The sequence below is a fragment of the Natrix helvetica genome (genome assembly GCF_964273705.1).
Source record: "Natrix helvetica genome assembly, chromosome: 2".
Classification (NCBI taxonomy): domain Eukaryota; kingdom Metazoa; phylum Chordata; class Lepidosauria; order Squamata; family Natricidae; genus Natrix; species Natrix helvetica.
Window position 1 is genome coordinate 106,198,876 of NC_138552.1, and position 14,247 is coordinate 106,213,122.

At 44.0% G+C, this 14,247-nt stretch overlaps 2 protein-coding genes across 3 annotated transcripts in view; one reads left to right on the top strand and one right to left on the bottom strand.

The window, feature by feature from the left end:
• LOC309386381 (nuclear cap-binding protein subunit 1-like) overlaps positions 1-3,613 on the top strand; it is a 33,695-nt gene extending 30,082 nt beyond the window's left edge. Inside the window, exon 23 of the mRNA XM_081941684.1 lies at positions 1,775-3,613. Within this exon, the coding sequence (XP_081797810.1) occupies positions 1,775-1,888 (114 nt within the window). The 3' untranslated portion in view covers positions 1,889-3,613. The remainder of the gene's footprint in view (positions 1-1,774) is intronic.
• A 138-nt stretch (positions 3,614-3,751) lies between these two features.
• On the bottom strand, positions 3,752-14,030 carry XPA (XPA, DNA damage recognition and repair factor). 2 transcript variants are annotated; one of them, XM_081941696.1, is made up of 7 exons: positions 13,947-14,030; positions 12,701-12,867; positions 8,409-8,528; positions 7,712-7,817; positions 6,932-7,097; positions 5,652-5,769; positions 3,752-4,122 (listed from the first exon to the last, which is right to left on the bottom strand). In XM_081941696.1, exons 2-7 carry the CDS (start codon positions 12,837-12,839, stop codon positions 3,974-3,976), a joined length of 798 nt encoding a protein of 265 aa, XP_081797822.1. In that variant the 5' UTR covers positions 12,840-12,867; positions 13,947-14,030; the 3' UTR covers positions 3,752-3,973. The 2 variants fall into 2 exon arrangements, with proteins under 2 accessions (XP_081797822.1, XP_081797823.1); XM_081941697.1 differs by lacking the exon at positions 13,947-14,030 and adding an exon at positions 13,287-13,929.
• Positions 14,031-14,247: the final 217 nt, after the last annotated feature.

Below are 14,247 nucleotides of genomic sequence, written 5' to 3' on the forward strand. Positions count from 1 at the left end.
TTTGCGTCCTCATTTTACTAACTACAGAAGGATGGAAGGTTGAATTAACCTTGAGCCAGTGAGAATTGAACTGCTGGCAGTCGGCAGAATTAGCCTGTAATACTGCATTCTAACCACTGCGCGATAAATATCCAGCTGATACATGTCATGTTCTAGAAGCGGGTTCCCCTCTCAATCTCTCAGAAGGATACTATTTTCCAAAATTATTTAAGTTCTGGGAAACAAAGTAGTATGTAGAAGCAGCTCAGGAGACTCTTCCCTGATTCATTGGGAGGGCCCAAGAGGAAGAGAAGGTAAAGCACAATCAGACTTGCAAGATTCAGTTTATAGTGTATTTTTGCCTAGTTCTAATTTTCATGCAGAGTCTGTTTCTTGATATGGTCCTGATCCAAGGAGTCCTAAGACTCACAGGCACTTACAGGGTTGAGCCAAATCCTATGCTTCCCTGACCACAGCATCCAGATCTCTGATAGAACCACCAGTGACATTATTTGGTTGGCCAACAACAGAGGTGTAGAGCTGAGTATTATTAGCACAGTTTGATACCCTGCACTGTGCTATCAAATGACCTCACCCAGCAGCTTCACGTAGATATTAAACAGAAATGGGGAGGGTGCCAAATCCTGAGGAACCCTGCATATACAATGTTACAGGTTAGATCTCTTCCCCCCCCCCGGACTGAAACCAACCTTAGAGGAAGGTGGATGATCAAGGCATAGCTGCCTTCCATTTCTAGTCCCTGGAGTGGTATCTAGAAGCATACTGTGATCAAAGGTATCTATGCAGCTGCAGTAGAACTACTTTCTCAACAAACTTCCCCAAGAAGAGAACATTGGAAATAAGATTAAAGTTACCCAAAAGAATTCAGCAATGGCTTCTTGAGGCAACATTTCCTTTTTTAATCAGTGGTTCCACCACTTTCCTTTAAGAATGGATTCATCATTGCCAGGATCCAACCACGTATCATCTTCTGAGAAACCTTAACTAGGAGCACACAGGTAGCCCTAACGTAACAGTTCCATTTAATCAGCCAAACTTTCTGTCAGTCAAATGCTGGGCCCAACTGTGATTATTTTTTGTCTCTAAAACCTTTACTTACCAGAATTGGCTTTCATTAGATATGCTTCCCAAACTCTCACTTCAGATTCTAAACAACTAAATAAATGCAAGGTTCAAGTCTTTCATCTAAAATTAGATGATTATTCCATAACCATTAGACAGTGGTAATGGCATGGTTACGGAGAGCTGTCTCAGATAAAGTTTTACATGGGATTAAATTAAGGCTTTTTGTTTTATTTGTAGAGTTTTGTAGCTGGAGATGGATTTCTGAAGTTAAACGTTTATAAATCTTATGATTTATAAATTTCTGTTTATACAGTTTTTATTGCCTTCATTTTACAGTGTTCTGGAAGTGGTAGGCTGATGTTAAGTCAATAATATTTTACAATGAATATGTAATCTTTTACTTCTGCATAAAAGCAGTTAGCATGTTATAAACCTACTGCTTCATATGACACTGGATTTCATAATTAAGATTGTCCACTCTGGTTTTTCTGATTGTTCCAGACCAGGTTCTTTTTTGAGTTGTGTTGACTTGAGTTGCACATAGTGTGTAATATAGTTGTGCTGTGTCTATCATACAAATCAAACTTGCAATATTAAGTCCCAGCTGGCAAGTACAAACAAGGTACTAAACTTTTAAAAAGATGGCTTATTTAACATGCTACATCATTTCCAAGCTTAACCGAAATGCTTTTTTTGTGTGTGTCTGTAGCATCATCAGATCATCCATCAGTACATGGTGACCTTGGAGAATCTTTTATTTACAGCAGAATTGGATCATCACATACTGGCTGTATTTCAGCAGTTCTGTGCCCTCCAGGCTTAAATTACTTTTTTTTTTTTTTTTGCATAGGACTTAATTTCATCTTGTGAAACGTTAAGACTTTGATGGGAAAGAAAATAATAATAATAATAACCTGAAAGTGTGCTGTGCTAGATAAGCTACACAGAGCTCACATTTTCAGCAGTAGGGACCTTATGCTAGTTGTGATTCCGGGATGTTTGGGATGGAATAATGTGTGGATTTCTACATTTGAAATGGATTGAATATTGGCTCTGCCATCGCATCCCTTTTGTGCCCTCTTATTGTTGGTATAAAAGTTAAAAATAGAAGACAATAAATAGACGTGGCTCTTTGTTTACCTCTTGCATACCATGCAAAGGGTTCTATAATAATGTGAAACAAGTCTCAAAACATAGGAATGTATCTGAGGATAGACTTTCTGGTGATAATGCTCAAAGCTCCGTAAGAAACTGAAGCCTCAAATATATGAATATTTAAATGGCTAAGTCTGCAAAGAACTTTGGGGTATGTTTGCTATCAAAATGAATGATCATGGTTGTGTTAAGTATAAGTGAAATTCCAACACTTTTTAAAATAATTGGTCTAATGTGCTTATTTTGGGTCACACAGAATAGAAACAAGCTGAGTTACTGAAGCAACAATCTGGGCTGCTCATTTGCAATGCAGATAGAAGTTGCATTACAAGCTATCAACTAATCTGATCTGCCTTCCATAACTCAATGTTGTCTGATTACTCTGGAGAAAGCGTATTTTTGTTTCATAGGCCTAGACCAAGAAGACAGCCAGGACTGTTGTGCTTCTTTTTATTTATTTGTCCTGACTCATACATTTGATAAGCCAAGTCATTAGATTAAGGCTGGCTTTGCCAATATGGTTATCAACGTCTTGCAAGTAAGAAACTTACTTAAGTTACTTAAGGGCCTATTCTTAATAGTAGAAAATATATATAGCTCAGCGTTGAATTGCTGGGCTCTTAGTATTTCCATTTATCGTTACTAGGCCAAACAGCACAATGAACAGCTAATGTCTTCCAGCCAGTTAATGAAAAGCAAGTTCATAGACTGCTAAGGTCTACTCATTTACCAACATATGCAAGGCCCAGATGTTTTCCCTCAAAATAATGTGTTCCTTTAAGAACAACTGGATAGAGAGACTTCCATTGTCTCCAGGGGTGGGTTGCAGGCGGTACGCCCAAGTATGGACGTACCGGAGCCAGCCCGGAGCACCGGATACCATTCCGGTACAGTGCTCCGGAGGGCCTGCCCGCCCGAGCTCCTTACCTGTGTTTTAAAGCTTCTGTGCTGCCGCACATGGCACATACAGCGCCTGTGTGATGCTCCACAGAGCAACTGGAGCGTCACGGAGGTGCTAAGATGCATGCACGCTTGTGTGCGTGTGTGCGTGCGCACGTTGCGTGCGTCCATGAGGATGCCGCCGGCCCCGTTCTAACCGTACCTGTTGGAACGGGATTTGAAACCCACCACTGATTGTCTCCCTACCTAGTAATAGTAATAGTTTAAACTATATACTGCTCTAGCCTACAGGGCCTCAAATTAACTTGGTCAGCAAATCTTCAACCCTCCCAGTAGCATTCTCCATGGCAATCCATAGCTCAGTCTGAAGTTTTGGGGCTTACAGGTCTCTGACTGTGTGGAAATAACACTAAATCAAAACCACAAACCACACACTTTGGTATATTACGTTCTCTGATGCAGCCTCCATCTCCACAGCGATAAAAATTGCTAGAACCAAGTGCAAGGGTGTGTTTCCTCTTCTCTATAGTCTACGATGTATATGTGCATGACCTTCAAAATTGGAAAGTGTTTTTTCTAACCCACCAACTACTGTAGATATATGTGAAAAATGCTAAGATGCATGCAGTGATACAGATAAGCATTTAACTGTGTAAGAATTATACAGTTAAATATTTTTATTACTCAATAAATGTAACATTTTTAATAAAAGGATGCTTAGTATGCTTCTCTTCTGTCAGATTTTCAGTTATTTCTGGATAATGGTTAGGGTATGCAAAATAGGTCACAAAGAATGTGATCCATTACATAAAACCTGAATACAAAAATGCACCGAATGTAAATCCAAGCCGTACTACATCTTTTCATAGGTTAATTCATGACCACACGTGCTGCAGATCTTTCTGTACGTATCATCGCCTATCATTTCTTCAGCTCCATACTCATGTTGATGGATGCTTGTGTCTTTCTTCCATAAGCTACTTCTTACAGCTCGCCGTAATTCTAATACAAATAGAAAAGAGCACAATGATGAAAACACAGTCACACACAAAATCAACCTCCATGACAGTCTGCATATGCTCTGAATGAGAGTTTAAATCCTAATGTTTTCATTAATGTTCTGTTTTTGAAAGAGATTTGTGAATGGAATTGGAATGAATCTAGAGTGAATTTTGAAGTCCATTAGAAGAAGGTGATCATAAAAAGCAGACCCAAAGAATGTAACTTTCCCTAGTTTCCTTAGATCAGTAATGGCTAACCTTTTTCTCCTCATGTGTCAAAATCACATGGCCACACCCAATGCAACGTGCCATGGCCCCCTGTGCATGTGCGCATGGCCCCCTGCCCTCCCTGCATGCGTGTAACCCCTGCCTCCCCCTCTGCTCCCCCCGCGCAGGTGTGCGACCCCCCCCCCGTAGGCCATTTTGGGCCTAGCAAAATCCCTGAAGCCTGGAACCAAAAATGGGGTGCGGGAGGGGTCGCACTCCCCCTCCCCACACATGCGCACATGACCCTCCCGCACATATGCCTGCATCTCCCACATGCGCTGCAATGACATGAAAATCGGCTGGCAGGAGGGCGTGCACATGCGCAGTGGAGCTGAGCTGGGTGATGGCTCGCAGAGAGAGCTTACCACAGGTTCACCATCACAGCTATAGATTTAAGTCCCTAATCTTTCAGCCAGTGAGGCATCAGTCACCAAGAGTGTGATTGGTGTAATAAAACTAGCTATCAGTAGAGGTTGCGACTGGTAGAATTCCAATTTACCTGACAGTTCTGCTATCCTTCCTATTCCCCCCCCCCCAGCCCAAGTTAGCTTTCTTTTTTTGTGGGGGAGGGGAGGTAACTACTGATAAGAGACTGATTTCTAGTTTGATTTAGGCACAAAGTGAGCTGGATCACTCTCATTCAGCCAAGGGAAACAGATAATGGCAAACTACTTCTGAAGTATTTGAGTCAAGATTGACTCAAAGGCACTTTAAAAAGCTCTACTATAAATAATTGTATCAACCCATCATTTTTACTTTAGAGTCAAATATACTGGGTCTAAGTGGAATCCAATAATGTTTTTTGAATTAAAGCTAATCTGTGTAGGCTAGTACATTGCCCTACAGACTTTTAGCTATACAATTTGGGATGGAAACCCTTTGAATGGTGTGGGAGTAGGAATGGATTTCCAGTGGAAAAACTGCGGAGTACAGGAACCAGGAGCACTTCTCAGGTGACTCTGAGGACACAGATAAACTTCCAAGTGCTTCAATGACCCTCAAAGGATGCAGATTACCAGCTGTCTGCAAGGAATATAAATCCTTCCATTCCCCACTATCCTGTCAGAGCTGAAGGGGCTTCTTGGATGAGAAGCGAAACGTCTTCAAAGACAAAAACAAAGTCCAGTTTCTTCCTGAAAAAACACCTTTGGGATAACCATGACCTAGATGACTGAGAATTTCAACAGACTACTGTCTTTCAATCTTAAAAGTAGAGGGACAGGGAGGTTTACTGGTATCCCTCAAATACTACTTGCAACCTACCTTTAACTTTTTTGTCAAACTTTTTCTGTTTCATCTTCTCTCTGTTATCTTGGCGGTTCTCTTTAGCTTCTTCTAATGCTTCCTCACTACCCCAAACTTCAAGGGAGCGCTTAATTACCTGTAAATGCCAAGCATCATTTGAGTAAAATTTAGGGGACTGGAAACAAATTATTTACACAAAGTAAAGTCCCAGCTCCCATCTTTATGGTGGCTGCTGTACCAACAAACAAGGGCTCTTGTTCTCAGCTAGCTCTCTTTAGCAAAGAATATAGTGCTATCTTCACTTAGCACTGTTTTCATTCAGTATCTTTGGGAAATGGGTTGTTTTATTTAAGAAGCCGTTCTTTTCATGGAAGAATGGCAATTCATACAAAGAAGTGGTCCCATTTACACCTCCTGACAATATTACAATAGAAATCAATGCTTGTGGGAAACAGCACGGCAATCGTGCAACAAATTCAGGAAATCTCTGGATGTAGCAACGAGATTAGTTCCACAGATGCTGAAGCTTTTTTTTTTTTTTTAAGGAAATGAATCCCTCCCTAGTATATATTAAACTCTACTGGTAGTTTAATGGTAAATAAGTAATTACAATATATATAATGATAATATATAATAAGTAATTATAAGGGACACGGTGGCTCAGTGGCTAAGAGCTTGTCGATCAGAAAGGTCGGCAGTTCGGTGGTTCGAATCCCTAGCGCTGCATAACAGAGTGAGCTCCCGTTACTTGTCCCAGCTTCTGCCAACCTAGCATGTAAAAATGCAAGTAGAAAAATAGGAACAACCGTCTATGCACCTTCAGCGTTTAGTCATGCCAGCCACATGAACACAAAGACATCTTCGGACAGCACTGGCTCTTCAGCTTTGAAATGGAGCACCGCCCCCTAGAGTCAGGAATGACTAGCACATATGTGCGAGGGGAACCTTTACTTTTAAGTAATTACAGAGGATTAACTATAATGATGTCTCTCAACTGGCACCATTTGCTACAGTGTTCCCTAAATTTTTAGAATAGATTTTGCAGGTTACAAAAAGATCTTATCTTCCCTTCCCTTCCCTTCCTTTTTGGTAGAAAACTACACTGAATCAAAAAGTCTTCCCTCAGTAGAAAGGCACATTCTGATATAATCCAGCTCCCACATAACTACCCACCACCAAAAAGAATCGAGACAGTTCGATCAAAGAGTTAAACGTTCACCATGAGAAAAACTGAAATGTTAGAATGCAAAGAAGTCATATCTTTGGAAGAAAAATATTGAGAGGACAAATTCAATTACCTGTAGTTTTAAATAAAGTTTCATGTCACCCCAGTGTGAATTATGAGGATTTTTCTTCAGAATGAATCTAAGCACTGGCTCTCTCTTGTCTAAATCACAGTCTTTGAGAAGATACTCTTGCTTTGCTTCAGTCCTTGTTAAGAGTTTGTGTTTGTTTTCAACATCTCTGAAATGAGATCCCAATTCAACCTGAAAATGCATTCTATGTACTTGCATATATCAAATAATATACATATTGCACCACTAACTAAGCTAATTCTTAACTTTGTATTTTTATGTTCATTGGTACATATTATAAGATAAGCACACCGAATATCAAGTTGGTCTATGCAAAAAAAAAAAAAGCCTTGAAAATGATTTGGAAAAAGAGCTTCAAACATTATAAAAACACAATTTCCCCCCCACTTCCACATGAACCTGAAGAAAAAAAGAACTTTAATGAACAGAATATTTAAATCAACTCTTAAATCACATCTTTTTTCAAGCTGGTGTGGAAGCCTGTAAAAAGGGGTGCATTAAATGAACATTAAAAAGTATGCTCGGGTGAGGTTGAACACTTCTTCCAAATCATTTTTTAAGCATGCACAGTATTAATACTAAGTTTCAATGCAACCATAATATAACCTGAAATAAAAAATTTTATGCTGAGCTAGAAATTTTTGCAATACAAACAAAATGAAACCATTTGTTAAACACTAAATCCACTTATTTAGTCATTCTTAAACCACAGTTGCCAGGAGTCAGAACTGATTTGAAAGTACAAAAATAAAATTGCTGTACCTGCAATTATCACATGTTGCCAGGTCAAAATGGTTCATGAGATAAGAGTCCATGAATTCCTTTCCACATTCTTCACAGATCAGATAATCAAATTCTAATACTGGACCTATTAAAATAAGAACAGAAGCACAATAATAACAATTCTCTTAAATTTATCCCAAATAGTAAAGTGACAAAAACAAGAAATACACACACAAGAAAAAATTAAGCTTTGGAATCTTGGAAATGATATTTCATTGAGTTTTATCGTCTGTAAACCTTGAGAAAAAATAAACACTAATTATTAGAACTAATAAGTTCTAATTAACTTGCTTTTCCAGGTTAGGCAAGCTGGGTTGTTGATGTGGTTTTATGATACCCTTTATCTTGGATAACATGGGTTATTGTTCTTTAACTTTGATTTCAACTTTGTATGCTGCCCAGAATCATTTGAAGCAAATTATTGACTCAATAGTGCAATTTTTTCCATTTCTGGTGATCTCTAGATGTGTTGTCTCCATCCGCACTCACATTAATTCTCAGTCAATTTTGGATTAAATTAGCAAATTTATATTCTTATTTAACCAATGTTGAACCTAGAATACTGCCTACATCAGTATGGACACACAGCTATTCAGCAAGAACATATGGCTCTTTTCAATCAAAATTTCCTATGTCTTGCTTATTCAGGCAATTATCAAAATAAAGCACAAATTACCAGGGGGATGCACAATTTTCTCAGTTTGGTGTCGATTTGTCTCTTTTTCCTCTTCCTCCTCCAGAAAAAACCCTCCTCCTGTATCTATTGTCTTTGATGGTGCTTTAACTTTTGAACTGCCTGGAAAGATAAGGTAACAATTTAATTGTGCACCTGTACAAATAAAATTTATTTATTTATTTATTTATTTTATTGAACTTATTAGTCGCCCCCTCTCCCCACAGGGACTCGGGGCGACGTACAGAGCAATAATCAAGATAGCACCATATATCGTGCAGAGGAGGTAAAAACAAGTCCATAAATAAGCATACTTACAAAGTTTAAAACCAAAAAATATTAAAAACAAAATTTCCCATTATAAAATGACCTGGGGTGGCAAGATTGTAACGTTTATGCCAGGCCGGCTTGACAAAACAGGTAGGTCTTCAGCTTCATGCGGAAGGAGCGAAGATCGGTTGTTGTCCGGATGTCTGGGGGGAGGTCATTCCAAAGGGTAGGGCCCACCACAGAGAAGGCCCTACTCCTGGGCACCGCCCCCTGGCACTCTCTAGAGGACGGCACCCGGAGCAGCCCCTCCCTGTGTGAGCGAGTGGGTCGCAGGGATGTATGGGGCAGGACGCGATCCCGCAGGTAACTAGGCCCTGTGCCATGGAGCGCTTTGAAGATGGTGACCAATACCTTGAAGCGCACCCGGTAGGCCACAGGAAGCCAGTGCAGCTCGCGCAGGATAGGTGTTATATGGGAGAATCTCGATCTCCCCATAATAACCCGCGCGGCTGCATTCTGGACCAACTGCAGTCTCCGGGCGCACCTCAAGGGGAGCCCCATGTAGAGAGCGTTACAGTAGTCCAGGCGGGACGTCACCAGCGCGTGAGTGACTGTGCGCAAGACCTCCCGGTCCAAAAGGGGCCGCAACTGACGCACGAGGCGAACCTGGTGGAACGCCCCCCTTGCTACGGCCGCCACGTGATCTTCTAAGGTCAGCCGATCGTCAAGGAGGACGCCTAAGTTGCGCGCCCCTTCCACAGGGGCTAATTGCTCATCCCCGATGGTCAGCGATGGAGTATGCTGATTGAATCGGGAAGCCGGGAACCACAGCCACTCTGTCTTGGAGGGGTTGAGCCTGAGCCTGCTGTCATCCATCCAGACCCGTACGGCTTCCAGACATCGGGTCATCACTTCGACAGCCTCGTTGGGGTGGTTTGGGGTGGAAATGTACAACTGAGTATCATCAGCGTACAGATGGTAACTCACCCCAAAACCACGGATGATCTCGCCCAGCGGCTTCATATATATGTTGAATAGGAGAGGCGAGAGGATCGACCCCTGTGGGACCCCACAATTGAGGGGCCTTGCGGTCGACCTCTGTTCCCCCGTCAACACACATTGCGTCCGGCCAGAGAGGTAGGAGTGGAACCACCGTAGCACGGTGCCTCCAACCCCCAACCCCTCCAGCCGGCGCAATAGGATACCATGGTCGATGGTATCGAAGGCCGCCGAGAGATCTAATAGGACAAGGATGGAGGAACAACCCCCATCCTTTGCCCTCCAGAGATCATCCACCAACGTGACCAAGGCCGTCTCCGTGCTGTGACCGGGTCGGAAGCCGGACTGGCGCGGGTCTAGATAATCAGCTTCCTCCAGGTGACGCGAAAACTGCTGAGCCACCACACTCTCAACAACCTTTGCTAAAAAAGGAAGGTTGGAGACAGGACGATAATTTGCTAGTTCCTTTGGGTCCAGAGAAGGCTTCTTGAGCAGGGGCCTGACCACCGCCTCTTTCAAGGCGGCCGGCATCCGGCCCTCCCCCAACGAAGCGTTCACCAGTCCCAGTAGCCAGCCTCGTGAGCCCTCCCAGGAGGCCAGCACCAACCAGGAGGGACACGGGTCCAGTAAACATGTGGTGGCCCGCAGTCGCCCGCGCAACCTGTCCAAATCTTCGATGACAACAGGGTCAAACTCCTCCCAGCATGGTCTCTCAAGACTAGTCTCGGACGTCCCCACTGGAGCACTGGAGTGGATCCAACCTCTCCGGATATGATCGATTTTATCCTGCAGGAACTCTCCAAATTCCTCTGCCCTGCCCTGCAAAGGGAGGTCCCGCTGCTCCTGTGACAGAAGGGAGCGGGTCACCCGAAACAGGGCAGCAGGGCGGTTCTCTGCGGACGCTATAAGAGTGGCACAATACTGACGTTTGGCCATTCTTATTGCCACAAGGTAGGTCCTTATGTAGGCTCTTACCTGTGTTCGGTCAGCTTCGGAGCGGGAGGATCTCCACTTACTCTCCAGGCGTCTCCTAAGGCGTTTCATCGCCCTTAGCTCCCCGTTAAACCAGGGGGCCCGGGTCGATCGTGGCCGTCGGAGAGGTCGCAAAGGCGCCACCCGGTCCAAGGCACCGGCAGCCGCACTATTCCATGCGGCTACCAGGTCCTCAGCCCGGGGGCGGGACAGGTCAGCAGGAAATGGCCCAAGCTCCGCCTGGAATCTATCCGGTTCCATCAGGCGCCTGGGGCGGAACCATCTGGGATAATCTGGTTCCGCCTCCCCGCGGTGGGGAGTAGCGCCAGGGAAGTCCAGCTGGAGAAGTGAGTGATCTGACCATGACAGGGGCGTGATGACTAAATGCCCTCTTCCCAGATCACTCGTCCACTGGTCGGAGACAAACACAAGATCCAGAATGTGGCCTCGCTCGTGAGTGGGGTCCTGAATTATTTGAGTCAGACCCATGGCTGTCATGGAAGCCATGAATTCCCGGGCTACCTCGGATGCCTTACCCGTTGACGGCAAGTTGAAATCCCCCATCACTAGTAGTTTGGGGGTCTCAACCGCCATCTCCGCGATCCGCTCGAGGAGCTCGGGCAGGGCCGTTGATGTATGGCGGGGAGCCAGGTATACTATCAACAGGCCCAGCTGACTCCCTGGGCCCCACTTTATGCCCAGAGACTCACAACCAGATGTCTGCGACACAGTGAATTCTCTCGGTGCCAGATCGTCCCGGATGATAATTGCTACCCCCCCACCCCTACCTTGGGCCCGTGGCTGGTGGAATACACGGTAACCTGGAGGGCACATTTCTCTGAGGGGCAACCCCCCCTCCGGGCCCAACCAGGTTTCCGCTATTCCTGCGAGGTCCGGCTCCCCCTCTGTGATCAAGTCACTGATGAGGGGGGCCTTGTTAACCACGGACCTCGCGTTACATAACATCAGCCTAAGGCCCAGGCTCTGCTGATCCTGTCCACCTAGTCTGCGGGGGTTGGTACAAGTGACCGGGCGTATCCAGTGGCCCCGGTCTCCCAACCGACTATACGTTCTTCTGGTGTCCTCGCGCCTGCCCCTCCCTACGACCGTCGTGATTGGAATTCCCCTTATAGGAATGTTATTTCCTCCCACCCGCTCCGCTTCGCTTCCTTCCGTCTTGACCCTCCCTTCCGTCTTGACCCTACCTGTTGGCCTGGTTGTATCCATACCCCAGGGCCAAACCAACCCTCCCCGCTCCCTGGAACCCCTTAAAAGGTTTAAAAAACATTTTACTAAAAAACCCCTAATCCCCCGCTTCCTCCACCTCTCTTGGTTAATAAACCCCTCATTGACTTTGTTTTGAAAAGACTCCATAACATTCATTATATAAACTACTTTCAGTCACTGAAGGGACTTCAACAACACTTTTGGACTACAACTGCTTCAACACTTTTAGACCACAGTCTAAAAATATATACATTTACAATGTATCCACCTCAAACTGTGATGCAACAGATCTAATTTATAAAACAAGCTGGGAAGATATGAGTGAGTGAATCCATGTATTCACTAAGCCACTGTTTACATAATTACACTTCACTGAACGAAGCACAGTTGGCTGGGTTGGCCCATCCTGCTAATAATGTAATACAGAATGACACTGGCTTGGTATTACCTAGCATTAAGCCAATAATGTCAATGCACATTTTGTCTTCAGATTTGAATAAAGTATCCTTCACCATAGTTTATTCCACAAACATTCTTCCTTATTATTACGGATGAATGCAGGCAGTGAATGTAAGTCCAATGAAAGGCCTAGTAAGGCAGAGAATATTATGGGAACCCATCTTAGCTTCTCTGCACACTCACCGCAAAATAAGTTGGTGACCTTTTTTACAATACACTTGTTTAATTTCCCAGAATGTACAACTTATTAGGGAAAGTCTTAAGAGCTTCCCTACATTATCTTTTTCATCTGACTTCCTTATAAAGTACACTAACAGAAGCTCTGTCGTGTTGCCCCAGATATGACACAATAACAGGATACGGCAAACCTTCGCCAGGAGAAGGGTAGGGCCAGTTCGCCAGTCTAGCTTGCCTGAGCATCAAAGCCCGTTGACGGTTCCTCTCAATTTTGGCCTTCATGGTCTCGGAGAGTGTGTTCTTTTCTCCTTGGGCAGCACTTGCATCCATGGCCAAATTCAGAATCAGAATCACTCATCTAAAAAAGGGGAGAGGATAGACAGAGGTAATTGGTTTAAAAAAATAGCCAAAGGACTACTAAATACCAATTTGAGCATATTTAATGAAACGTGGAGTGAGGTGCGATGGCATTAAGAGAAAAAGTAGAGAGAAGAGCAACAAAGATGATTAGGGAACTGGAGACTAAAACATATGAAGAACGGTTGCAGGAACTAGGTATGTCTAGTTTAATAGAAAGAAGGACTAGGGGAGACATACAATATAAACATGATAGCAGTGTTCCAATATCTCAGGGGTTGCCACAAAGAAGAGGGAGTCAAGATTCTCCAAAGCACCTGAAGGCAGGACAAGAAGCAATGGATGGAAACTAATCAAGGAGAGACACAACAAGGAGAAATTTCCTGACAGTTACAACAATTAATCCATAGAACAACTTGCCTCCAGAAATTATGAATGCTACAACACTGGAAGTTTTTAAGAAGATGTTGGATAACCATTTGTCTGAAGTGACGTAGGGTTTCCTGTCTAAGCAGGGGGTTGGACTTGAAGAACTCCGACGTCCCTTCCAACTCTCCTGTTTTGTTCTGTTCTGTTTTGTTCTGTTCTTACTTGGATGGGTGATTCTTGGGCTTTTTTTATTGGAAGTCGAACCCCCACCCCCTCCATCAATTTTGCAACACTGCCCCCCCCAAAATTGCAGAGACGTTTCCCCTCCAGGAGGCGACATGAGTGATAAAGTGGGCTTCAGTGCACAAAGGTTTGCACCCAATCAATCTCCCGAGATTTGGAAATGTCATATCTCTTTGTTGTTTTTCCTCGCTGGCATCAGCAAGGGAGATTTTAGCAACTCGCCTCCCCGCAAAGGTTAACCCGTGCCGCCTGTCAAACAGGGTGACGGACGAAAGCAGGGACAGATATCGGCTCCCATTCGGCACAACCCTCCTCTGTGACCACCATCATCACCATCCGCCAGTTATACACGCCACGGGGCTCCCTGCCCCGCGTAAGTTTGGTCTTCACTTCCCGGGTCCCGCCTTGGAAAAGCAGGAAAATCCGAGAAGACGCTCCGGCGCCACGACCACCGGCTGCAGTACTCACCCGCAGCATAGATAGGGCTTCTTGGACAGAGTGCGCATGTGCTGGTAAAGGCTCCCTCTCACCCACCCACCGAGCGAAGAATGGGGAGCTTTTGACCATAGACTTAAAAATGAAGAAAAGACAATCCTTCCGTAGATAGCGAGATTTAAAATAGCTTTTTCAAGGCGACGGGATTTTTTTTTTAATTATTCCCATTTAAAAAAAAATAGTCCTGTACAATTATCTTTATAGTGTGAAATATGAAGTTGGGATGAGAAAGATAAGTTTGGTGTTGTATGTGCAAATCGTAGCTGCCCTAAGA

Excerpts from the sequence above, each read along its gene's own strand:
- XPA (XM_081941696.1), bottom strand. The coding sequence starts at position 12,839 with ATGGATGCAAGTGCTGCCCAAGGAGAAAAGAACACACTCTCCGAGACC. Across the intron at positions 8,529-12,700 it reads CTACCCTTCTCCTGGCGAAG|GCAGTTCAAAAGTTAAAGCA; the intron begins GTTTGCCGTATC and ends TTATCTTTCCAG. Across the intron at positions 7,818-8,408 it reads GAAAATTGTGCATCCCCCTG|GTCCAGTATTAGAATTTGAT; the intron begins GTAATTTGTGCT and ends TTATTTTAATAG.